Source organism: Equus quagga, chromosome 11 (genome assembly GCF_021613505.1).
Source record: "Equus quagga isolate Etosha38 chromosome 11, UCLA_HA_Equagga_1.0, whole genome shotgun sequence".
NCBI lineage: Eukaryota > Metazoa > Chordata > Mammalia > Perissodactyla > Equidae > Equus > Equus quagga.
This window is the reverse complement of record NC_060277.1, coordinates 9,169,168-9,194,887: the sequence shown is the minus strand read 5'-3', so window position 1 is coordinate 9,194,887 and position 25,720 is coordinate 9,169,168. Positions and strand designations below refer to the sequence as shown.

Sequence of the window (25,720 nt, the reverse complement as noted above, 5' to 3'; positions counted from 1 at the left end):
CTTACTGCCTATATCAGAAAAATTAGAAAAGATGCCACAGATCCAGAGGATCTTGTATTTTCATCATAACATTGATGTTGATTGACAAAAAGACCATTTCGCTCTTTTTCTATGATTAAGCAAGAAGTGCTTCAGAACACAGATTTTGGAACCACGCTGTTTAGTTCTGTATTGGTGCTCTCCAATAGAGAGCCGTCATCAGAGGCACTGTATTGAGTATTTGAAATGTGGCTACTTGACATTAGCATAGCCTGAATTGAGATGTGCTATCAGTAGAAAACAACATGCTGGATTTTAAAGACGTGGTATGAGAAAAATGTAAAATATCTCAATAATTTTATATTGATTAGAGGTTAAAAGGATAATATTTTAAATAAAGTGTATTATTAAAATTAATTCCACTTTTTTTTTTCACTTTTTTAAATATCTGTGCTAGGTAGCCTCCAAGATAGCCTCTTGGAAGTCACATCCTTGTGCAGGCCCCTCCCAGACTGCACCAGCATTTGTCTGTGATCAAAAGAATGTAACAGAAGTGGCAGTATGTCACTTCTAAGCTTAGGTTGTAGAAGGCTATGGTTTTCATCTTGGGCTTTCTCTTGCCCTCAGATCATTCATTTAGGAGGAACCTTATGGAGTGAACCATGTGTCAAAGAACTGAAGCCTCCTGGAACAGCTACATAAATGAACTTGGATGAATGAACATGAACATATGGTCTCACAAATATTTCTACCAGACGGTGCTAGCGTAGATTCGACACAACCACTTACTAACTAGGTGATCTTGGGTAAGTCACTTTTTTCTCATGTGCAAAATATGAATTCAATTGGTAACCTATAGATATACATAAAAATGTTTAAAACAGTTTTATATGTAAAAGTATTTAGACACATCATGAGGCTTCTCGTTTGAGTGGATGATATTGGCAGGATAGAGTGTAGGGTGGTAGTGAATATGCCATCTCTAAGCTCTACTGTCACATTTTTTATGTCTCTTCCTCCAGCAACAAAATTTCTACACAGTAATAAAATTTATAGAGTATGATCTAAAAATTCAAACAGAAAAATTTCAGTCTAGGCTTGTAATTTTAATGATGGTTTTACAGATGCAAACACAACCTTCCTTGGACATATGGTTTAGAGATATTAATATAACCTTGCTGTTTAGGAGGAGGGGAAAAAAACTCTGATTGTCAGAAAAATGTACTGAAACACATTCTTGCAGAATATTTCTCATGTTTAAAGAGAAGGCATTTATTATTCATGCTTTATAACAATACAGAGGAAGAATACATCTTTCCAGAAGTAATCCAGAAATTTGGAACTTCGCTATAACCCAAACATTACGTGATATACCAATCTATGGGGATAACGCAATCAACTACCAAACATCAGAATATATTCTAGTTGTGTTTGGCAAGAATAGCATATTTTCTAGCTCATAAAAATGCTCAGCCAAGAGAACTATCTTGTAAGAGAACAAATTGTGCTTCTAAAGTGGTGTGTTTATTTCCATAAAGAACTGAAATTATTACTTTTTATCTCTTTTAGTGTATTGAACATTTTTTGAGTTGACAAAATAGAGACATATGAAAAGATAATATTAATATGGGATGCAACTAGGGATGTATATTCCAAGTTTAGCTCTCCATTCGCATGTTAGCAAAAACTCAATTTCCAGTTTGTCCCCTGAAAGGCTCCTTACCAAATCTCTACAAAGCTTTCCTTTCTTGACTGCTGCTTCAGATTCCATTTGCTGGAGCTTCTTCTGTAAAGCTATATTTAGTGGTCAAAGGCTGGCTATCTTTCTTCAATAAAGCATCTTTATTTGCAAAGAAATCATCTATGGGCACTTTGTCAAGGTTATAATCATCTTCAACAAAACTTTGAAATACCATGAGAAATTAAGGATTTGTGTTAATATACTTTACTTTAACACAGAAGAGTAGATGTTGCCAGCAAAAATAGTGGAATAAGTACCTCTGAAAATTGTTTCCTCCATAAAAGCAATGGAGAAACTGGTTTAAAAAATTGTCAGAATTAATTTCTTCAGAACTCCAGAAATTAACTAAAGGATTGGAGCAATCTGGGGACCATTTATTAAAGAAAAGTGGCTGAATTTTGGCAAAAACAGCAAACCTTGTGACATTTTAACTTGCTGTATTTCCATTCCTCCCACCCCCTTCAATGCCACAGTAGCCTTAAAAACCAACAGCCTGCAATTATGGCAAAATCAGCAGCTTGGCAGTCACAAGAGGGGGCAGAAGGGAGCTGGAGTTCCTCCAAAGTTTATTCTCAGAGAACTGTCATTATTTGACATGTCTGGTGACTCCCTGCAAGATTCACTTGTGAAACTGTGTTTATTTAATTTTATTTTGAGCTTACTCAGTGGGAAAAGACTTTTCCTCAGGGCACTTCTCAAAAACAATGAAAGACAATTATTTAATTTTTGTGGCTGCCTGCAGTGGTGTATAACAGTCGGGAAAAACAACAGGCTAATCTAAAAGCTTAAAAGGAAAAGCCAAGGAATGAGATGCCCATAAGGACAACGAAAAGTTCCAGTATATTCCCAGGAATCTAGAAGACCACATACATGTGTAGGACTGTGCACTTGCCCTAAGCATGTGTGCATGCTTAGGAAAGACCTAATAAGGTTCTAAGGTCCCAATTCTGGCTGACTTTGAGGCTTTACATGAGCAAGAAGCAAAGGCTAAGCAAGAATTTTCAACTGCCTGGCTGAGTGTTGAAGGCATGACCCCAAATGAACACAGAGCCCCTGAAAAAAGCCTAGGAGACTTCTAAGTTCCAATTTAAGGAAATCTCTGTCCAGAAATCAGCTGTCCACTAAGCTAACTGAGCAGAGACTTCAGTGGCTGAATATGGCAAAGAATTCAGACTTTAGAGATTTCATTCAGAAAAGTCACTAAACAACCAGCAATAACAACGAACCCTGAGGAGGGGGGAAAATCCAATTTCTAGAGTTGCCACATTACATTGTTTAAAATAACCAGCTTTCAACAACAAATTATAAGACAGGCAAAGGAACAAGAAAGTGCGGCCTATAAACCAGGGGAAAAAAATAATCAATAGAAAATAACCCTCAGGAAACCCAGACATTGGATTTCCCAGAGAATGAATTTAAATCAGCTATTTTAAATATGTTCAAAGAACTAAAGGAAACTACCTCCACAGAACTAAAAAGAAGTAGGAAAATGAAGTCTTATCAAATAGAGAATCTAAATCAAACTTGAAGATAAGTCAATTGCAATCATCCATTCTGAGAAATTGAAAGAAAAAAGTATGAAGAGAAATGGACAGATTCTCAAAGATGTATGGGACACCATCAAGCATATCAATATGTGAATAATGGGTGTCCCAGAAGGAGAAAAGAGAGAGAAAGGCATAAAAAGAATATTTGAAGAAATAATGGCCAAAATTTCCAAAATTTGATGAAAAACATTAATCTACACATTCAAGAAGCTCAATATACTCCAAGTAGCACAAACTCAGAGATTCATGTCATCATGATCAAGCTGTTGAAAACCAAAGGCAAATAGAGAATTTTGAAAAGAACGAAAGACAAAAAACTTATCATGTAGAAGATTTCTCAATCAGATTAAAAGCTAGTTTTTACTCAGAAACCATGGAAGTCAGAAATCACTGGGATGACAATTTAAATTGCTGAAAGAAAAGAACTATCAGCCAATTCTCAATCCAGAAAATTTATCCTTTAAATATGAAGGAGAATTAAGACATTTCCAGATACACAGAAACCAAGAAAATGTGTTACTATCAAACCTGCCATACAAGAAATACTAAAAAGAATTCTTAGGGCTAAAATGAAGACACAAGGCAGTAATTCTATTTTACGTGAAGAAGAAATAAAGAGTACCAGTAAAAGTAACTACAGAGATAAATATACAAGAAAGTTTAAATGTACTTTTTTGTTTTCAAATCTTTATTTCTCTTACCTTATTTAAAAGATAATTGCATAAAGAATAATTATAAATCTGTGTTGATGGTCACATATAAAGATGTAATTTTTGTGATAATAACAACTCAAAGGAGGGGGTAGGGAATGGAACTATAGAGGAGCTGAATGTTATATACTACTAAAATTAAATTAGTTCATCCAAACTAGATTGTTATGAATTAAGACATTAATTGTAATTCCCAGGCAACCACTGAAAAAAATACTAAAAATATGTATATATTTTTAAAAAGCATTGGACTTCTGATTTCTGATGTGGCATATAAGGAGTTTGGAAGTTGTTGCTCTGTCCCAACAAAAAGTAAAAAGCTGAACAAACTGAAAAATTAACAGCTCTTCTTAGATCCATCAGAGAAGTGATATCAGAGGACAAACTACTGCCTCCAAAATTGGAGAGACAGACAAGCAAGTACAGAGAATTACGACTTACCAAAGAAGAAAACTCTACAAGAACCAGTACCAGGGTAGGAAAGTCTGAACTGTAATTGATAAATTGCTAGAAACTCAGAATAGACAAGTCTGAAAGTAAAAACATCAGGAAGGCCCTCTCATAGAGGCTCCCACAACTTTGTAAATTTTACCTCCAGGGACTTGACCAGGCTCTCACAGTGAATTTCAGAGAAAATCCCCTCATGATTCAGGCGGGGGAAGGGTTAAAGAAATCATTTTGAAGTAAACCAGAGCATTCTGTTCTTCTTAACAAGCCTGTCCTCAAGAGAAACTATTGGTGTTTTATTAGGACTAACTGACCTGGAAGAGGAAAATACACAACTAACACCCACTCTGGCCTTTCCACTTGGGGAAAGGGAAATACCCAGCTCTAACCCACTCTAGTCTTCCACATGGGAGAAGGGAAACACCCACCTCCAACCCACTCTAACCATTCTGTCCCACCTAAGGGGTAGGGAACAGGACTGAGAAGCACTTGTGAAGTTCACAGTTTAGAGGCACAGGCTCACAAAAATACTGAGACCCAATCATAGAACTATAGAATATTTCCCTTTCTGCCACACCTTATTGCCACATTTCTAAAGGCCTACCTACTACAGTTCTTTTTACCCAGTACCTCAAGCCTGGCTACCAAGAAAAAACTACAAAGAATGCTAAAAGACAAAAAAGACAATTGAAGAGACAGAGTAAGCACCCAAATCAGACTCAGATACATCAGGGATGTTGGAATAATCACACTGGAAATTTAAGACAATTATGATTAATATGCTACGGGTTTTAATGGATAAAGTAGAACAGGTGGGTGATGGAAGAAGAAAGATAGAAATCTAAGAAAAAACCAGAAAGAAGTGACAGCGATCAAGAATACTGTAACAGAAATGAAGAAAGCCTTTTATGGACTCATTAGTAGACTGGACACAGCTGAGTAAAGAATCTCTGAGCTTGAAGATATATCAATGGAAATTTCCAAAACAGAAAAATAAAGAGTACAAAAAACAAGCAAACAGGAGAAAAACACAGAACAAAATATTCAAGTACTGTGGGACAACAACAAAAGGTGTAACATATGCATAATGAAAATACCAGAAAGAAAAGAAAAGAAAGAGTAGAAGTAATATTTGAAGAAATAATGACTGAGAATTTCCCCAAATTAATCTCAGACACCAAACCACAGATCCAGGAAGCTCAGAGAACACTAACCAGGATAAATACCAAAACAAACAAACGGAAAAAAACACTACACAGTAATATCCTATGCCAACTGCAGGAAATCAAAAATGAAGAAAAAATCTTGAAAAATAATCAGAGGAATAGAACAGCTTACTCACAGAGGAACAAAGATAAGCAGTATATCCAACTATTCCTCAGAAATAATGCAGGCAAGAAGAGAGTGGAGTGACATAATTAAAGTGTTGAGGGAAAAAGCCACCAACCTAGAATTCTGTATCCTGAGAAATTATCCTTCAAAAGTGAAGGAGAATTAAAGATTTTCTCAGACAAACAACAATGAAGATAATTTTTTGCCAGTACACTTGCTTTATAAGAAAGGTAAAAAGAAGTTCTTTCAAAGAGAAGAAAAGTTATATAGGTCCGAAACTTGGATCTACATAAAAAAAAAAAGAACATCAGAGAAGGAATAAGTGAGGGTAAAATAAAAACATTTATTTTTTTATTCTTAATTGATCTAAAATATAAAAGTTTATTCATAATAATAATATCAAGAGGAGGGGGCAGAGCAAAATGGCGGGGTGAGCTGACCCGGGATTCTCTCCCCTCCAAAATACAACAAAAGATTGGAAGAACTGAATTTCAGAGAATAAACATAATGCCAGCTCGTTAGAGACCTACAATACCAAGAAGGCGGAGATCATAACCTTGCTTTACACCTTCAGAGGCGCCAGAACGGTAGGAGAGAACATCGCTCCCTCCCCTAGAGTCTGAGATCGCTGCGGCGTGGGTCGGGAAGGAGCGGGGGAGGGGCCGTGTGACCAAGGGATCATCCAGGACCCCTGCCGCTGATTCAGTGGAGACCCACTGACGGGGGGGAAAGCTTCCGTCCGCGGGGACCCCATAAATCAAGAGCCTTGGGAGACCAGAGAACAGAACTGATCTGAACCCAGACCAGCGCGTGTGAGTAACAGCCCCTCCCCCCCAACAAAGCCAGTGGGCGCAGCCATCTTGCCCCAAGGCGGAGAGCTCATAACATGCCGCTCTCGACCCCCATCTAGTGTCGACAGGCTGTAACTGCAACTGAATTCTACCACCATGAGAAAAAACCGCTCCTCTACCATCCAGCAATTTATAAAAGCCCCAGACCAGAAGGAAAACAATAAAAACACAGAATTAAGTCCTGAGGACTTGGAATTAGGTAAACTAAGTGATAATGAATTCAGAGCAGCTATAATCAAAAAACTCAATGAGGTAGAGAGGAAGATAGAGAAACAAGCCGAGTTCTGGAGTTACTTCACAAAAGAGATTGAAATTATAAAGAAGAATCAAACAGAATTACTTGAGATGAAAAACACAATGGACCAGATAAAACAGAATACGGATTCCCTGAATGCCCGTGTAGACCACATAGAGGAGCAAATTAGCATAATCGAGGACAGACAGGCTGAATGGCACCAGACAGAGGAAGAAAGAGAGCTAAGAACTAAAATAAATGAGGAAAATCTCCAAGAGATAATGGATTCAATGAGGAGTAAGAACATAAGGATCATAGGAATTCCCGAGAATATGGAAAAGGAAAACGGAGCAGAAAGTGTGCTTAACGAAATTATTGAAGAGAACTTCCCAAATCTAGGGATCAATGGAGAAATGTGTATAGAGGAGGGTTTTAGATCTCCTAGATTTGTCAATGTAAAAAGACCCACTGCAAGGCACATAGTAGTAAAGTTGGCAAATAGGAATGATAAGGAGAGAATACTCAGGGAAGTAAGGAAAAAAAAGAGAATAACCTATAAAGGAGCCCCTATCAGACTGTCAGCGGATTTCTCTACAGAAACCCTACAAGCTATGAGAGAATGGAGTGATATATTCAAAGCTTTAAAAGATAAAAACCTTCAGCCAAGAATACTCTATCCAGCAAGAATTTCCTTCAGATATGAGGGAGAAATTAAATCTTTTCCAGACAAACAAAAGTTAAGAGAATTTGTAACTAAAAGCCCTCCATTACAAGAAATCCTCAAGAAGGCTCTCATACTTGAAAAAAGAAAAAAGGGAGAAAGGGGACACTATCCACAGACTAGGGAGACCGATGGATAGAACCAGAACAGGATAGCAAATGTTCAACTATAGCATTAGGGTAAAAATAAGGAAACTACCAAAACAAGGACGATCTTAGCACTCTAACTACAAATTAATAAGACGAGTTGGAATAAAAAATGAAAATAATTATTTAGGAGGGGAAGAGCAAAGGGTCTAAATCAGTATTGGTCAAGTAGGTAAGAGACCACCAGAGAATAGACTATATTATACACGAGATTCTAAATACAAACTTCAAGGTAGACACTAAAATAAAGTACAGAACAGAGTCACAAATCATAAATAAGGAAAAATCTAAGAAACCCAGCATAAGAAATTGCAGTATTAAATGGGTAGTCTAAAGCACACAGGAAAAGAAACACAGGAAAACAAGATAATGAGTGACAGATTAACAGCATTAAGTCCACATGCATCAATAACCACTCTCAATGTGAACAGATTGAACTCTCCAATAGAAAGACACAGAGTGGCAAAATGGATTAAAGAACAAGATCCAACAATTTGTTGCCTCCAGGAAACACACCTCAGCCCCAAGGACAAACACAGACTCAGGGTGAAGGGGTGGAGGACAATACTTCAAGCAAATAGCAAGGAAAAAAAGGCAGGTGTTGCAATCCTCATATCAGACCAAGTGGATTTCAAAATAAGACAGGTAAAGAGAGACACAGAGGGACAATATATAATGATCAAAGGGACACTTCATCAAGAAGAAATAATGCTAAAGGAAGATGTTAAAAACAACACAATAATAGTAGGGGACCTCAACACCCCACTCACATCAATGGACAGATCACCCAGACAGAAAATCAACAAGGAAATAGTGGAGCTAAATGAAAAACTAAAACAATTGGACTTAATAGACATATATAGATCACGCCACCCTGAAAGAGCTGAATACACATTCTTCTCAAGTGCACATGGAACATTCTCTAGGATAGACCATATGTTGGGAAACAAGGCAAGCCTCTACAAATTTAAAAAAATTGAAATAATAACAAGCATCTTCTCAGATCATAGTGCTATAAGGCTAGAAATTAATTACAAGAAAAAAGCTGAGAAAGGCACAAAGATGTGGAGACTAAACAACACACTACTGAACAAGCAATGGATCATTGAAGAAATTAAAGAAGAAATAAAAAAATCCCTGGAAACAAATGAAAATGATAGCATGCCATACCAACTCATATGGGATATAGCAAAAGCTGTAATAAGAGGAAAATTCATCACAATACAGGCACATCTTAACAAACAAGAAAAATCCCAAATAAGCAACCTTAAAGCACACCTAACTGAACTAGAGAAAAAAGAACAAATGAAGCCCAAAGTCAGCAGAAGGAGAGAAATAATAAAAATCAGAGCAGAAATAAATACTATTGAAACGAAAAAGGCAGCAGAAAGGATCAATGAGACAAAGAGCTGGTTTTTTTGAGAAGATAAATAAAATTGACAAACCACTAGCCAGACTAACAAAGAAAAAAGGGAGAAAGCTCAAATAAACAAAATCAGAAATGAGCGAGGAGAAATAACAACAGACTCTGCAGAAATACAACAGATTATAAGAGAATACTACAAAAAACTATATGCCAACAGAATGGATAACCTAGAGGAAATGGATAAATTCTTGGACTCCTACAATCTCCCAAAGCTCACTCAAGAAGAGGCAGACAATTTGAACAGACCAATCACAAGGAAAGAGATTGAAACAGCAATCAAAAACATCCCAAAGAATAAAACCCCAGGACCAGATGGCTATCCTGGGGTATTCTACCAAACTTTCAGAGAGGATTTAATACCTATCCTTTTCAAGCTATTCCAAAAAATTAGGGAAGATGGAACACTTCCTAACACATTCTATGAGGCCAACATCACGCTGATACCAAAACCTGACAAGGACACCACGAAAAAAGAGAACTACAGGCCAATATCACTGATGAACATAGATGCAAAAATTCTAAACAAAATTTTGGCAACCAGAATTCAGCAATTCATCAAAAGAATCATACATCAGGATCAGGTGGGATTCATACCAGGGACACAGGGATGGTTCAACATCTGCAAATCAATCAACGTGATACACCACATCAACAAACTGAGGAATAAAAACCACATGATCATCTCAATAGATGCAGAGAAGGCATTTGACAAGATCCAACAGCCATTTATGATAAAAACTCTGAACAAAATGGGCATAGAAGGAAACTACCTCAACATAATAAAGGCCATATACGACAAACCCATAGCCAACATCATACTCAATGGGCAAAAACTGAACACCATCCCCCTGAAAACAGGAACGAGACAAGGATGCCCTCTATCACCACTCTTGTTTAACATAGTACTGGAGGTTCTGGCCAAAACAATCAGGCAAGAAAAAGGAATAAAAGGAATCCAAATAGGGAGGGAAGAAGTGAAACTCTTGCTGTTTGCAGACGACATGATCTTATATATAGAAAACCCCAAAGAATCCATTGGAAAACTGTTAGAAGTAATCAACAACTACAGCAAAGTTGCAGGGTATAAAATCAATTTGCATAAATCAGTAGCATTTCTATACTCCAGTAATGAACCAACAGAAAAAGAACTCAAGAATACAATACCATTCACAATCGCAACAAAAAGAATAAAATACCTTGGGGTAAATTTAACTAAGGAAGTGAAGGACCTATATAATGAAAATTACAAGGCCTTTCTGAGAGAATTGGATGACGACATAAGGAGATGGAAAGACATTCCATGTACATGGATTGGAAGAATAAACATAGTTAAAATGTCCGTTCTACCTAAAGCAATCTACAGATTCAATGCCATCCCAATCAGAATCCCAATGACATTCTTTACAGAATTAGAGCAAAGAATCCTAAAATTCATATGGGGCAACTAAAGACCCCGAATTGCTAAGGCAATCCTGAGAAAAAAGAACAAAACGGGAGGCATCACAATCCCTGACTTCAAAACATACTACAAAGCTACAGTAATCAAAACAGCATGGTACTGGTACAAAAACAGGTGCACAGATCAATGGAACAGAATTGAAAGCCCAGAAATAAAACCACACATCTATGGACAGCCTATCTTCAACAAGGAGCTGAGGGCCTAAAATGGAGAAAAGAAAGTCTCTTCAACAAATGGTGCTGGGAAAACTGGAAAGCCACATGTAAAAGAAGGAAAATTGACCATTCTTTTTCACCATTCACCAAAATAAACTCAAAATGGATCAAAGACCTAAAGGTGAGACCTGAAACCATAAGGCTTCTGGAAGAAAACGTAGGCAGTACACTCTTTGACATCAGTATTAAAAGGATCTTTTTGGACACCATGCCTTCTCAGAGAAGGGAAACAATAGAAAGAATAAACAAATGGGACTTTACCAGATTAAAGAGCTTCTTCAAGGCAAATGAAAACAGGATTGAAACAAAAAAACAACCCACTAACTGGGAAAAAATATTTGCAAGTCATATATCTGACAAAGGCTTAATATCCATAATATATAAAGAACTCTCGCGACTCAACAACAAAACATCAAACAACTCAATCAAAAAATGGGCTGGAGACATGAACAGACATTTCTCCAAAGAAGATATACTGATGGCCAATAGGCACATGAAAAGATGCTCATCATCGCTGATCATCAGGGAAATGCAAATCAAAACTACACTAAGATATCTCCTTACACCCGTTAGAATGACAAAACTATCTAAAACTAATAGCAACAAATGTGAGAGAGGTTGCGGAGAAAAAGGAACCCTCATACACTGCTGGTGGGAATGCAACCTGGTGCAGCCACTATGGAAAACAGTATGGAGATTCCTCAAAAAATTAAAAATAGAACTACCATGCGATCCAGCCATCCCACTACTGGGTATTTATCCAAAGAGCTTGAAGTCAGCAATCCCAAAAGTCCTATGCACCCCAATGTTTATTGCAGCACTATTTACAATAGCCAAGACGTGGAAGCAACCTAAGTGTCCAGCAACAGATGAATGGATAAAGAAGATGTGGTACATATATACAATGGAATACTACTCAGCTGCAAAACAGAACAAAATCATTCCATTTGCAATAACATGGATGGACCTTGAGAGAATTATGTTAAGTGAAATAAGCCAGCGAGAGAAAGATAATCTGTGTATGACTCCACTCATATGAAGAATTTAAAATTATGGACTAAGAACAGTTTAGTGGATACCAGGGGAAAGGTGGTGTGGGGGGTGGGCACAAAGGGTGAAGTGGTGCACCTACAACGTGACTGACAAACATTAATGTACAATTGAAATTTCACAAGATTGTAACCTATCAATAACTCAATAAAAAAATAATAATAATATCAAAAATGTATTAAATTATATATTCCTATGTATAAGTGAAATGAATGACAGCAATGATACAAGGGACAGGAGAGAGAAATTAGTAATATTTTGTTATTTTAAGGTGCTTACATCATCCATGAAGCAATAACCATGGTGTTATTTGAAACTGAACTTGGATTAGTTGTAAATGTGCATTGCAAACTCTAGGGCAACCACTAAATAATGTTTAAAAAGAGAGTATCATAAGTATAATTGATATGCTAAGAAAGGAGAGGAAATGGAATATAAAATGCTCAATGAAAACCACAAAAGGCAGAAAATGTATGGAAGACAAAATTAGAAACAAAGGCAACAAATAGAAAGCAGTAACAAATATCATAGACATTAATCCAACTACATCAATAGTCACTTTGAATGTCAATGGTCTAAATACAACTAAGACACAAAGTGTGTCAGATTGGATCAAAAAACAAGACCCAACTATATATTGTCTGCAAGAAACCCACTTTAAATGTAAAGACAAATACGGAAGAGTAAAGGGATGGATAAAGATATACCATGCTACCCCTAATCTAAGAAAGCTGCAGTAGCTATATTAATTTCAGACACAGCAGACTTCAGAGTAAGGAAAGTTATCAGGGATAAAGAAGAGCTTTACATAATGAGGAAGAGCCACTACTCCAAGAAGACATAACAATGTTTAAGAGGAATGTGCTCACCCACAGAGTGTCAAAATACAGGGAGCAAAAACTGAGAGAACTATAAGTAGAAATAGATAAATCCACTATCCTAGTTGGACACTTTAAGACCCTCCTATCAGAAATGGATAAATCCAACAGACAGAAAACAGTAAGGACATAGTTGAACTCAACAGCACCATCAATCAGTGGATATAATTGACATCTATAGACTACTTTATCCAACAACAGTAAATTATATATTATTCTTCAGCTCACATGAAATAGTCACCATGAAAGACCACATTCTGAGTAATAAAACAGATCTTAACAAATTTAAAAGAATATAAATCATACAATATCTGCTGTCAGACCACAATGGAATCAAACTAGAATCAATGACAGAAAGATAACTGGAAAATTCCAAAATACATGGAGATTAAAAAACACACTTGGAGTCAAAGAAGAAATCTCAAGAGCAATATAAAAATATTTTTAACTAAATGAGAATGAAAAGACAACTTATCAAAATTTGTGGAATGCAGTGAAGCAGTGCTTAGAGGGAAATTGAACTGACTGCATAGATTAGAAAAGAAGAAAGATCTAAAATCAATAATCTACACTTCCACCCTAGGAAACTAGAAAAGAGAAGAACAAATTAAATCCAAGTAAGCAGAAGAAAAGAAATAATAAAAATTACAGAGAATTTAAGGAAATTGGAAACAGGAAATCAATAGAGAAAGTCAACAAAACCAAAAGCTTGTCCCTTGGGATGATCAATAAAATAGATAAGCCTGTAGCTAGGCTAAGAAAAAAAAGAGAAATTACTAAAATCATAAATGAAAGAGGAGACATCACTTATCAAAAGGATAATAACATAATATTATGAACAACTCTATACTCCAAGTTTGATAACCTACAAGAAATGGATGAATTTCTTGGAAGACACAATCTGCCAAAACTCACACAAGAAGAAATAGACAATTTGCATAGTCTATATCTATTCATGAAATTGAATAAATAATTAATAACTTTGTAAAATAGAAAGGACGAGGCCCAGAAGGGTTCACTGGTGAATTCTACCAAACATTTAAGGAGAAATTGTACCAATTCTCTACAACATCTTTCAGAAGATAGAGGATAGGCAATACTTCTTCACTCATTTTATGAGATCAGTCTTACTTTAATACCAAAACCAGGCAAAGATATTACAAGAAAAAAAACTACAGCTCAATATCTCTCATGAACTCAGATGCAAAAATCTTCCAGAAATTATTAGAAAATTGAATCTAATAATATATAAAAAGAAATTTATGGCACAAGCAAGTGGGATTTATCACATTATGAAAGGTAGTTCAACAAGGAGAGAACTGACACCATCTGACATCAAAACTTACTATAAAGCTACAGTTATCAAGACCATGTGGTATTGGTGAAAGAATAAACAAATAGATCAATGGAACAGAATGGAGAGCTCAGAAATAAACACATATAAATATAGTCAACTGATCTTTGACCAAGGAATAAAGGCAATACAATGGAGAAAATGTAGTGTTTTCAACAAATGGTTCTAGAACAATTGGACATCCAGACACAGACTTTACACCTTTCACAAAAACTAACTCCTAATGGACCATAGACTTAAATGTAAAATGCAGAACTGTAAAACTCCTAAAAGAGAACATAGGAGGAAATCTAGGTGACCTTAGGGTTAATGATGACGTTTTGGACAGGACACCAAAGACACAATCTATGAAAGAAATAATTGATAAGCCAGACTCGAGTTAAAAGCAAAAAAATTGTGCTCTGTGAATAATTGTGCCAAGAGAGTAAGAAGACAAGCCACAGACTGGGAGAAAATATTTCAAAAGAATTATCTGATAAAAGACTTGTATCCATAATATACAAAGAACTCTTAAAACTCAAAAATAAGAAAAGAACCTGATTAAAAATTGGGAAAAGATCGGAACAGCCATCTCACCCAGGAGGATATACAGATGGCAAATAAGCATATGAACAGATGTTCGACATCATACGTCATTAAAGATCTGAGAATTAAAACAGTGAGATACCATAGGTGAATTCGTAGTAGAATAACCAAAACCCAAAACACTGACAACACAAAATTCTGCTGAGGATGTGGAACAGCAGGAACTCTCATTCAATGCTGGTAGGAATGCAAAATGATACACCATTTTGAAAGACAGTTTGGCGGTTTCTTTAAACTAAACATACTCTTATCATATGGTCCAGCAATCATGTTCCTTGGTATTTACCCAAACAAGTTGAAAACTTATATTCACACAAACACCTGAACATGGATGTCTATAGCAGCTGTTTTTATAATTGCCAGAGCTTGGAAGCAGCCTAGTTGTTCTTTAGTAGGTGAATGGCTGAATAGACTGTGGTACATCTAGACACTGAAATATTATTCAGCACTAAAAAGAAATAAGCTATCATACCATGAAAAGACATTGTGGGATTTTGATACAGGGAAGACGTGCATATTTAGGAGTAGGTAGTATATGAGAAATCTCTGTACATTCTGCTCAATTTCGCTGTGAACCTAAAACTGATCTAAAAAAATTGTCTTAATAAAAAAAAGAATTAAAACGATACACTAGAAAATACTTGACAAAAAAGGGGACAATGATGGAGGAATAGATGAATACAAAAGGTCCTAAGACATGCCAAAAACAAATGGCAAAATGACAGATGTAAATACTATGTTGTCAGTAATTACATTAAATATAAGTAGATTAAACACTCCAATTAAAAGGCAGAGATTGGCAGAATAGATTTTAAAAGACTGCCTATTTGTTGTCTATAAAACATACTTTAGATTAAAAGACACAAATAGTTTGAAAGCAAAAGAATAGAAGAAAATAGACCATGCAAACAGTAACCAAAAGAGAAGTAGAGTGACTACACTAATATCAGACGAAATAAATTTTTTAAAAAAATTGTTACTAGAAACAAAGAAAAATACTATAAAATGACAAAAGAGTCACTCCATCAAGAATAGATAACAATTATAAACACATATACACCTAACATTATAGCTCCCAGAATATGCAAAGCGAAAGCTAACAGAGTTGAAAGGAAAAGTAAACAATTTAATGATAATAATTAGAAAGTTCCATACTCTACTTTCAGTAATGGATAGAACTAGACAGAAGATCCACAAGGAAATAAAAAAATTGAACAACACTGCAAACCAACAGACATCTGCGGAACACTCCACTCAACAACAGCAGAATATGCATTCTTCTCAAGTGCACACAGAACATTCTCCAGGATAAGCCATACGTTAGGCCATACAACAAGTCTCAATAAATTTAGAAGGATTGAAATCACACAAGGTATGTCTTCTGACCACAATAGAATGAAATGGAAATCAATAACAAAAGGAAATTTGGGAAATTCACAATAAAGAAAGATTATTTTTAAATATATTGGATTTTTTGAGTTTAAAATCTAAGAGCTTCAAGTGAAAGATTTAAGTAAAGTACAAATAAAGAAATTTTCTGTTGAAATGTATGAAAAATATTAGTGGCCTTGATTTTTGTCTTCGTCCCTACTGCTGATGTACAGGGATTACTCCTATATCTGGGATCTCCTTCATCATCACTTAAGATCCTCTTTGAAAGTATTCCCTAATCATCACCAATCACTTTACCCCTTCATTTTAACCCTGATCTTTACAAGCAAACCAGTTTGTAAACACATTTTTCAAATTGTTGCTCAGTTAATGCAATCTTATCACGTAAATCGAAAGCTCAAAGGGATATTCTAAATAGTAACTCTCCAAATTAAACTGTTAGTCAAAAGCTAAGTGTTTTAACTACTCCAACAAGAAACACTCCTTCCACCAGAAGATTCTAGTCACTCTAACTTACTAAATATTTATTATGTATATTTTTTCCTAAACACTGTAGGGATTAGAGCAACAAATGAGATTCAGATTCTGTCCTCAGCAAGCTTGTGATCTATTAAGCAGATGGTGCTCACAAGACAAGCACACAAATAACTTCAATTACGTGCAAAATGTAATAAATGCAATGATTAAAGCATGAAAGACTATAGTGGTTCAAAAGAGAGTTGTTACATCCAATTAGAGTACTTGGGAAAAGCTTCTTCTAAAGCAATGGTTCTCAACCTGGGCTGCTCATTTTTATCACCCTGGGAGCTTTAGGAAACTTTGATAACCAGACTTAATCCCAGACCAAACAAATCAGAATATCTTAGACAAGAGGTCTGAGCATTAGGATTTTTTTAAACTCCTGAAGTGATTCCAATGGGGAGCCAAGTTTGAGTACCATTGCTATAAAGGATGGGGGTGAGTCAGGAATAGTTAGAATTGAACAATGAATAAGATTTCAGTTGAAAGGGGGAAGATACTGGAGCACTTGGGAGAATCTTCTCCTCATATAGCTAATTTATTTCATTCCCCAAACCTCAGATCAAGTATAACATTCTCTGAAAAGCTCTCCTTGACTCCATTGATGATGATAATAATAATGGTAATAAAAGCTGACACTTTTTATAGCTCTTGCTATGTAACAAGTACCATTCTAATCACTTTAAACATATTTCAATATTAATCCTCCCAACAAAACTAGAGGATAGATAATATTATTGTTGCCATTTCAAGTGAGAGGAGAGTGAATAAATCGGCAAGGTTACACAACTAAGAAGTGGCAGAGTTGGGATTCAAATATAATGACTCCAAAATCCATGTTCTGAAACATGACCAACTGGAGTAAGATGTTCCTTTTCCAGACTCTCATAGATCCCATGAATACTTCAATCATACCATGAATCACATTATAGTGTAAATATTTACTAGATTTTTCTCTTCCACTAATCATTCATTCATTCACTCAATAAATAATTAATGAGCACATTCTCTGTGCCGGAAAATGTGCTTGGGACTGGAAACACAAAGGCAGATACGTCATATTTTATCTGTCAGGAAGTTTTAGTCTGGAGCAGAGGTCAGCGAACTACAGTTCTCAGGCCAAATTCTGCTGCCCATCTCTTTTATAAAGACATTTTTATTGAACCGCAGCCATGCACATTGGTTTATGTATTATCTATAGTCTCTTTCATGTTACAACACCAAAGAGGAGTAGTGATGGAGACCATCTGGAGGCAAAATCTAAAATATTTACTACCTGGTCCTTTATTTAAAAACTTTGGTAACACGTGGTCTAGAGAATAAGAAAAACAAGAAAATCATCAACAACTATGGTGCCCAAGATACTATGGGAACATAAAAATATCTGGAATATCTAGAATAGGTTACAGGGTCAGCAAATTTTCCAGGAGATAATATTTGAGCTAATTCTGGAAGACTGAGTAGAGTTAACCAGGCACATGAGAGCAAACCAACTCGCCAGTAAGATCAGACAGGTAAGTTTAGCACTGATCCAGGGAGCCAAAATAATGAAATAAGAGTAAAGAAGGTAGATATGTTTAAGAGAGATTAATTAGTTCTGCATAACTTACAAAAGTATACCTCTAATTTCTTCATTCCCACTACGTAGCACACAGCTAGCGGTGCATATAGTTGGAACCCACTAAATACTTGTTAACAGAAAAGATTAAGTCCTATATAAAGGATGTTTTTTAAGGGGGAAAAATATTTGCCTTCTATTAGTCCTTAAAATCATTGAACTATAAGAATTCTGATTTTTTTCACTCACTGCTGTAGAATTAAAAAAAGAAGACTACTTTTTCATTGTTTTCCATTGTATGGATGTTTATATCTATTAACAATACAGTTTTGCAAATAAGGAATGGTGACAGTACAGTGTACCTGGAAAATTCATAGGCAGTTCGAACGATTGTGGAGACTCAGAACCTTCACTGTGCTCACAGATTTCAGCTATGATCTTCTTAATTTTGAGGCCAGTAATTTTAATCACTTCTCCTGTTGACAAACAGCATTCATTTCCAAACATTTCATAAATAGAACCTGCAAAAAAGAGGAGTAAAAGGAGCTTTTAAAAAAGGATTCAATAGTGAAGAACAAAGTTGGAGTCAAAAGCCTCATACGAAGTATTTTATTCAGTTTCTCTCTTAGCTACCTACTTACTAGGAATTTAATCAACCTTGGCAAAATGTACAACACGTCCCAGGAAAAATATTAGATTTGCACTTCATCCACTGGGCAAAATATAAACAATCGTATTTTTGTTATTAGAGTAAATAGAATTTATGGTTTTCTCAGCACCTTTAGCTCATCTTTCCAAGGTCAAACTACAAACATGTCTTCCCCTGCTGGGATTTATGATCTATTTTTGCTGGGTCACAGAATGAGGCTCGTATGAGTCAACAAGGATCTAAGTAAGTACTGCAAACAAGATTGTAATACAATCCAAGATCTAAAGCCTGACAGCTTACACACCAGGGTTTTGCATTAAGAGCATCATATCTGTTTAGTAGACCTTGTTCTCTTCATCGTCGTGAACATAAGGCCTTTTGTCCATTTTATTTCTTGATTTTTGACAAGCTGGAAACAACTCTCAAAATCTTTACGGCAGTAGGGGGCAGACCAGCCCAGATAAACTGAAAAGCTTCATTTTAGTTCAGAATATCAGTCTCCTTCCTAACAAATTTTTTATCATAGATGCTAAAGTTAAGCTTTTCAGCCATTTGTTTTCCTTTTTATATCTCCTGATGGAAGAACGGTGAGCAGTGAAATAACCAGAAAGTAAGCAATGGGAAAGAAGAAAGGCAAAAGTTCTGGATAATCCAGCCCTAGTAAAAAGAAACAACCGGAAAACTACATCTCTGGGATATTATCACTTTACAACTGAACAGTAAACTAAAGGCTGATGTACATAAATGTTACAGAACTATAGCGGTTGAAATATACCAATTTTTCCTTACCTCCAATATGATTTATATCCTCTTTACTACGCTAAAACAGGAACAATATGAGCACAAGATTTCAGGTTGGTTTGCTTTCTGAATTTTTGTCTATTGAGCCCCCTCGTCACAGAATTTTGCCTGATATATAGCAGGCACCTAAAACATTTTTAGAGCATTAACGGTTATCAGAAAAGTTATTAAAACCAGCATCCAATCTAGCTTTAAAGAACTCTGTGATTGTATCTGTCTCAACAGGGAGCAGGGGCACACTCAAAGGAGAATAGTTTGAGGAGGTTTTAACAAAGGGGCAATTTACCCAGAGGCACAGTCGGTTTTAGGCAAAGCAAGAATATAAATGTCCTGACCTCACCCTTCTCCCTCCATTTGATCCTCTGCCAGGGCACCCCATTGGTCAAATTCAGCCAGAAGCCAGAGCACAAGGGAGCTGCTGATGCCCCTGAAGAAATAAGCCTCCCAAGAAGAGAGTGGAAATGAAAATCCAGCTACCAACCTTACTGTCCATTATTTAATGGAGACCATTTTGCAGACATGCTAATATATCTACTCAAGTTTTAAGTATAAACTTCCATAACTCCTTCCTTTTTCCATGCTATTCTTTTCACTACACATGTATTCATACTTTTCGTTAAATCCAATACATACTGTTGTCAGCCATCTCAAATCCTTTGTGGAAAAAATCGGGATATTAAAAAATAATAATAAATCTGTAGTGACATTTTCCTCCAATGAACTCAGAATAGTTATTTTCTACGATCCTCATTTGGCAATTAATCACATACTAACATTTTACATCTTCAGTATTATCTCATCCTGTGCTTAACTTTTTATGACTTCTAGTTTTCATTACTCCCAATTCAATTTTAAGCTTCAGGAAAGAAAATATTACATTACATTTTTGCATAATTATGTCAACCTCCCTTCCTCATTCATTCAGCAAACTTTCATGAAAACCTACTATGTGTCAGGCATTTTGATTGGCAATAGGTATCAGAGACAAAATGTATAATCTCTTCCCCCACAGAAGCACTGTCTTGAAGGGAACAGACAAGTTTGCAGAAAATTGCAACAGATTATGAGAAAGTTGTGATATAGGAAATACAGGGCATTGTGAGAGTGTATTGGAAACATCTAATTAGGCAGTTACATGGGAAAGAGATTAGAGAAGGATTCCTCGAGGAGATGACAACTGAGCCGGGTTTTAAAGGAACCATCACAAGATGTTAGAACAAGCAGAAGAAATAGTATTTGAAAAGGTACAGAGATGCGAAAGAGCCTGATACAATCTGGAAACTTTACGTAGTTTCTTACCCCTCAAATGTAAAGTAAGAAAGGGGAAGTGGTAAGAAAGCAGACTAGCAAAGTAGAAAGAGTCCAGATCATGCCGCGTCTTTATGAAATTACCAATGACCAAAAAAGCCAATTGGAGTCTGAAGCAACCTAAGTCAGAGAATCTACATTTTCAGTTATCAGGGACCAGGAACTAATACCAATTTAATGAGAGGTCATATGTATCTGGGTGCTGGCTATCCAAAATGCGGTCTGCTACATCACCTGGGAGCTTGTTAGAATCTTGGCCAGACCCCAGACTTGCTGAATCAGAACCTGCATTTTTAACAAGATCCCCAGATGATTCATAAGTACATTAAGGTTTGAAAAGCACTGGTCTAGGCAACAAATGTGTAACTGAAATGGTTTCTGTTCTGAGATTGTTGCAAAACTAACCATAGAAGGAAGGACAGGCCAGGCAAAGGAAGCACTCAGTGTCCTTGAGGTGGAGGGTGTTGTACATGGGGACAGGGGAAGGGAAGAATTTTAAACAAGAAAGCGACATGGTAAGATTTTTCTTTGTCACGTGAAATAGAATGTAATTTAACCTATCCCGTTTCAGCTGAAGTCTGTTTGGCTTAATTTCAATGCAATAAGCGTCTAATTGTAGACGTAATGTATATCAAACTGACTGACTTGGTGTGCCATTTTTCTTTCAAAGGTTCCTTTGGAATTCCAAATTAAAAGATGAATTTATGTGAGATTACACATCAATTCACAGGGAATAGAAGCCAGAGAATTCTATGGAGAGAAAATACTGTGAGTTTTAGTCACCACACAAAAAGCTTTTGACTCTTCAGTTCTCTTTCCAAGCATCTTTCTCCTTTTGAAAAAAGAAAATAATTTCCTTCAGTCTTAAAAGAAAAAGAACCTCATGCAAATGCTAATCTTTAATATTTATCTTTAATTATTTGTGACTTCTAATTTTCTCCAAGCAAGAAAGCTGTTAATTCACTTTGAATAAAGAGTGGGCAGCGACGCCCAACACTAAAAGTGGTATCCATGATAGGTGACAAGAAAATCCAGCAAATCTCAAATGCCTGAAACTGGAAGGATTCTTGTACTTTGTTATCATCAGTATAATGTCTCTTAAAACATATTTTCTCCTCAGTGAAAATAAATATGGTTAATTTTAAAAATAGCCAACTTTCATAATCTCAGAACAAGCACATACATTATGTGTAATTGCCTTTTAAAAATTTTCTGAGATGTGTATCTGAACTACATGTTTGTGTATATGTAGGTATAGATATTAAAATAGTTTTCATTTCATTTTAACCACAAGACATGTATTTTGAATATGCAAATCTCAAATCTATTAAATCTTTCCAGACTGATTCTTTCCAAGTCAGAGCATATGTATTCAGGATAATGCCAGACATCAGAGGAAACTGGAACAAAGCAGCCTGTTTTCAGTGATCAAACATCGCCCCTGAAGGCTATAATGAAAGATCCATGTGCCTTTGAAATCACCTTTTCTGTAATGCTACTTTGCTCAATAAAAATGACACATTAATATTCTTTTATGAGCTCATCCCTTATTTGACAATCCACATAAGCAACGCTGTGATCACATCAGAACAGCCAAAGCAATTGGTTCAATAGATTCTTCCATTTCCTCTACAAAGTTAAAAATGCGTGGCAGTCAGAAAGAGGAAACTTACACTGTTTGGTTTGTTCCCTTTACTCAAGAGGCACCCATTCCCTCCATTCTCCATCTCCCTCCCCTGACATACCAGACCACTCATCCCTCAACAGCCTGTCAAAGTTCAAGCAATCCTACAGATTCGGCTCATATTCATCGTCTTCCTCAAAGCATTTCTTGATCTCGAGACCTAAGAAAGAATTAATTCTTTCCTCTGTGCTCTAATAGCATTCTGTGTATATCTCCATTATAGCAACTGTGCGATTATTATCACAGCCTGCTATCAGGATATTATTTTCTGACCATTGATATTATGTATATTTTAGGATTTATTATGAGTTCCTAGAGAAGAGACATCATCTTAACTATGTGTATACACCTCCTCACATACACACAGCTAATACAGCAGGTTTTGTCACTTAGTAAATCCTTAGTGAATGTTGAGCTATAACTTAGCTTTACTGTAAAATGACAATAAATTATTGTGACTATAGTATAAGTCCTTCTACACCAGAGGTTAAAGCATGGTCAACCCAAGGCTTTGACATGGATTCTGTCTTCATTTGGTATGTCTAGTATCAAATGTGCAAGCTTATGTGAAATTAGCTGGTCACCTTGTGAACTCCCTAGATAAGGAGCATCAAGGTGGGTCATTCTATAATACACATCTCTGTTTGTTACGTTTGCTACCTTACCATATGTTCACTATTTTTATATTGCAGGACTTGAGGGTGAGGTTCCTGAAATGGTCTGAGATACGTTTGGAGGAGTTAGGAAATTATATCTGTAAAGTATGATTGATATTGTACGACAGTGTGTATAATCACATGAGACTAGGGATGCCAGTGGCGATGTATCTTTGCTCCTCACAATCAGGTATGATTATTCTTTGCTTAAGAATAGGATAAATTACCAAGAAGGAGAATTTCCACAAAGCAAACATGTAAGTGTGAACTTATTTTATTGGCCATATTGTCCCTGGACTTGGTGGTTGATAAGGCATTAAGAGACTGTTATAGTGCTACATTCAATTGTCTGAATGAATCTCTAGATAGTTCAACATAAGAATGAAGCTTGAAGTGAGCCATGGATGGAACAGACATATACATGGCCAGGCTTCCATAAACAGCTGTCTCCATCCCCTGTAAGGCAGAGATAAAGTCATTCCCACTATGTGAAGAATATATCTAAGAATAGATGAGCAAATAGATATTTGAATGCAGTGTGCAAATAAGTAAGAGTTAAACAGCAAGCTTGCAACTTTCCTAGCGGTAAATTCTACCAGTTAGATACTGGGTATACCACAAGAGATATAGCTAAACACTGATAGGAAATGGTCTTTCAAGGTCATAGAAACTCTCTTCCCTTTCGCCAAAATATAGGTATAAAGAGGGCAAAACCTCGGCAACAGGTAGTAAGAAAAACCATGGCCACACTAAGAAGAGCTAAGATGTAATCTCTCTTACTGCTAAGAATATGGGGTTCTTCTTGTGAACTGGGGGTTTAACTGTTATACAGGAAGTCAAGTTTAAAGAAAGGAATGTGCTAGAGACTATAGTGAATGTTGGTGAGTCTTAAAAAGGACTGAATATAGGGAAACAATGAAAGGCTGGAGCCTGAGAGTCAATAAAGCTGATTAAAATAGAAGTGAGGCCAGAAAGCAGGAATTGCAGGACTTTCCAACCACTCTGAATGAAGTGTGTCGCATTGAAATGACTACGTGTTAGTGGTTGAGGAAGGAAGATTCACAGTTTCATACACCAGCTAACAACTTGATGTTTGTTTAATGGCAGAATCAGTTTAATAGATTAAATAAAACTGCTAAGAGGGTTGGCAAGTTGGTGTCATGATATAAGTCATCATTGCAGCTCTCTGTGTTAACAATTATCAGAGCAAAGCGATATGGGATGTGTGGGTACGAAATGCATATCCTTCCTACACATCTACGAAACATTTCCCCGTGATAATGGAACAATTCAGTGGTTCTGCATCTCCTGAAACTATTATTAACTAAATATTACGCACATTTTACCTAAATTTTAACCCTCAAAATGACATCATAAATAATGTTATAATTTCTTATATAAAAAACATTGCACTAGGAGTTGGTTTACTGTTTTAGGAAAGATTTGGTTTCAAGTACATTTTATATACTTTAATATACTTGCTTACGTTTCATATCCTAAATGTTAAACAAAGCTACCTTAGACCTCTATATCCATTTAAAATCATAAACCTGTTCTCTACATCCCATTTGATGAATAAAAATATACTGATTGAATTGATTACACACGGGCTCCAATGCACTATGATATGTTCATCCAACGCATACAAAATAAAGCTTCAGTATGTTGTAAACTTCCCTAAGTTCATCATCATGGAACACTTCATTAACTATTCTGCTTATGAAATGCAGTTTAGAAATTGAGAGTAAAGGTTTGGAAATTTTTATAGGAATTTTGAAGTTATTTTATGTCTCCATTAAACTAAATAATAAAACATAAGCTTTATTTTGTATGTCTTTATTGTTTCACTTTTATTTTATAATAATTAATTTATATTGCATTTTATTAAAGTATCAGTCCGTAATGGATTGGAAAAGAACATAAATTGGACGTTCACCACACATAGTTTGAGAAGCACTTCCCTGAAACGTTAAGTAAAAATAGATGACCACAGCCAGTGCAAGGAGCTGGGACGTAGTCTCAGGGAGTTAGAGAGAGTAAAATTTGGACACACTTGCAAAACAAAAGTTATGACCTAATACACAAAGTCTTAATCAGTATTATTAACTCATCTATCTCAATGTCACCAGTAGCATGAGTACCCTGGCTAAAAGACACAGAAATTTTAGTCAACTTGACAGTAATAGTTCTAATTGCAAATTATTACATTGGCATTCTGATTTGTACATTATACTCTTCTGAGTTGTATGAGGCAGCGCTTGAACCTAATTGACCCTGGATGCTTTGAGTTGTTGGACCTACACAGCTAAGGTCCAAAGCCACAAGCAGGTGCAATCCTCTAGGAGATGAATTCCGTGAGTTCTGTCTAACTAGTGTTCTAGGTATTCTCCGTGAGAGAGATTATATTCTGCCATTTTTCCCTCCCCTCCCTAATCATCCATGGCACATTTCCAGCTGAATCCAGATGAGGACTAATA

The 25,720-nt window shown here is 36.0% G+C and overlaps 1 protein-coding gene across 1 annotated transcript in view; it reads right to left on the bottom strand.

The window, feature by feature from the left end:
* Positions 1 to 25,720, bottom strand: part of THEMIS (thymocyte selection associated) — a 169,027-nt gene that overhangs the window by 108,466 nt on the left and 34,841 nt on the right. The window contains exon 2 of the mRNA XM_046676938.1: positions 18,508 to 18,666. Within this exon, the coding sequence (XP_046532894.1) occupies positions 18,508 to 18,666 (159 nt within the window). The remainder of the gene's footprint in view (positions 1 to 18,507; positions 18,667 to 25,720) is intronic.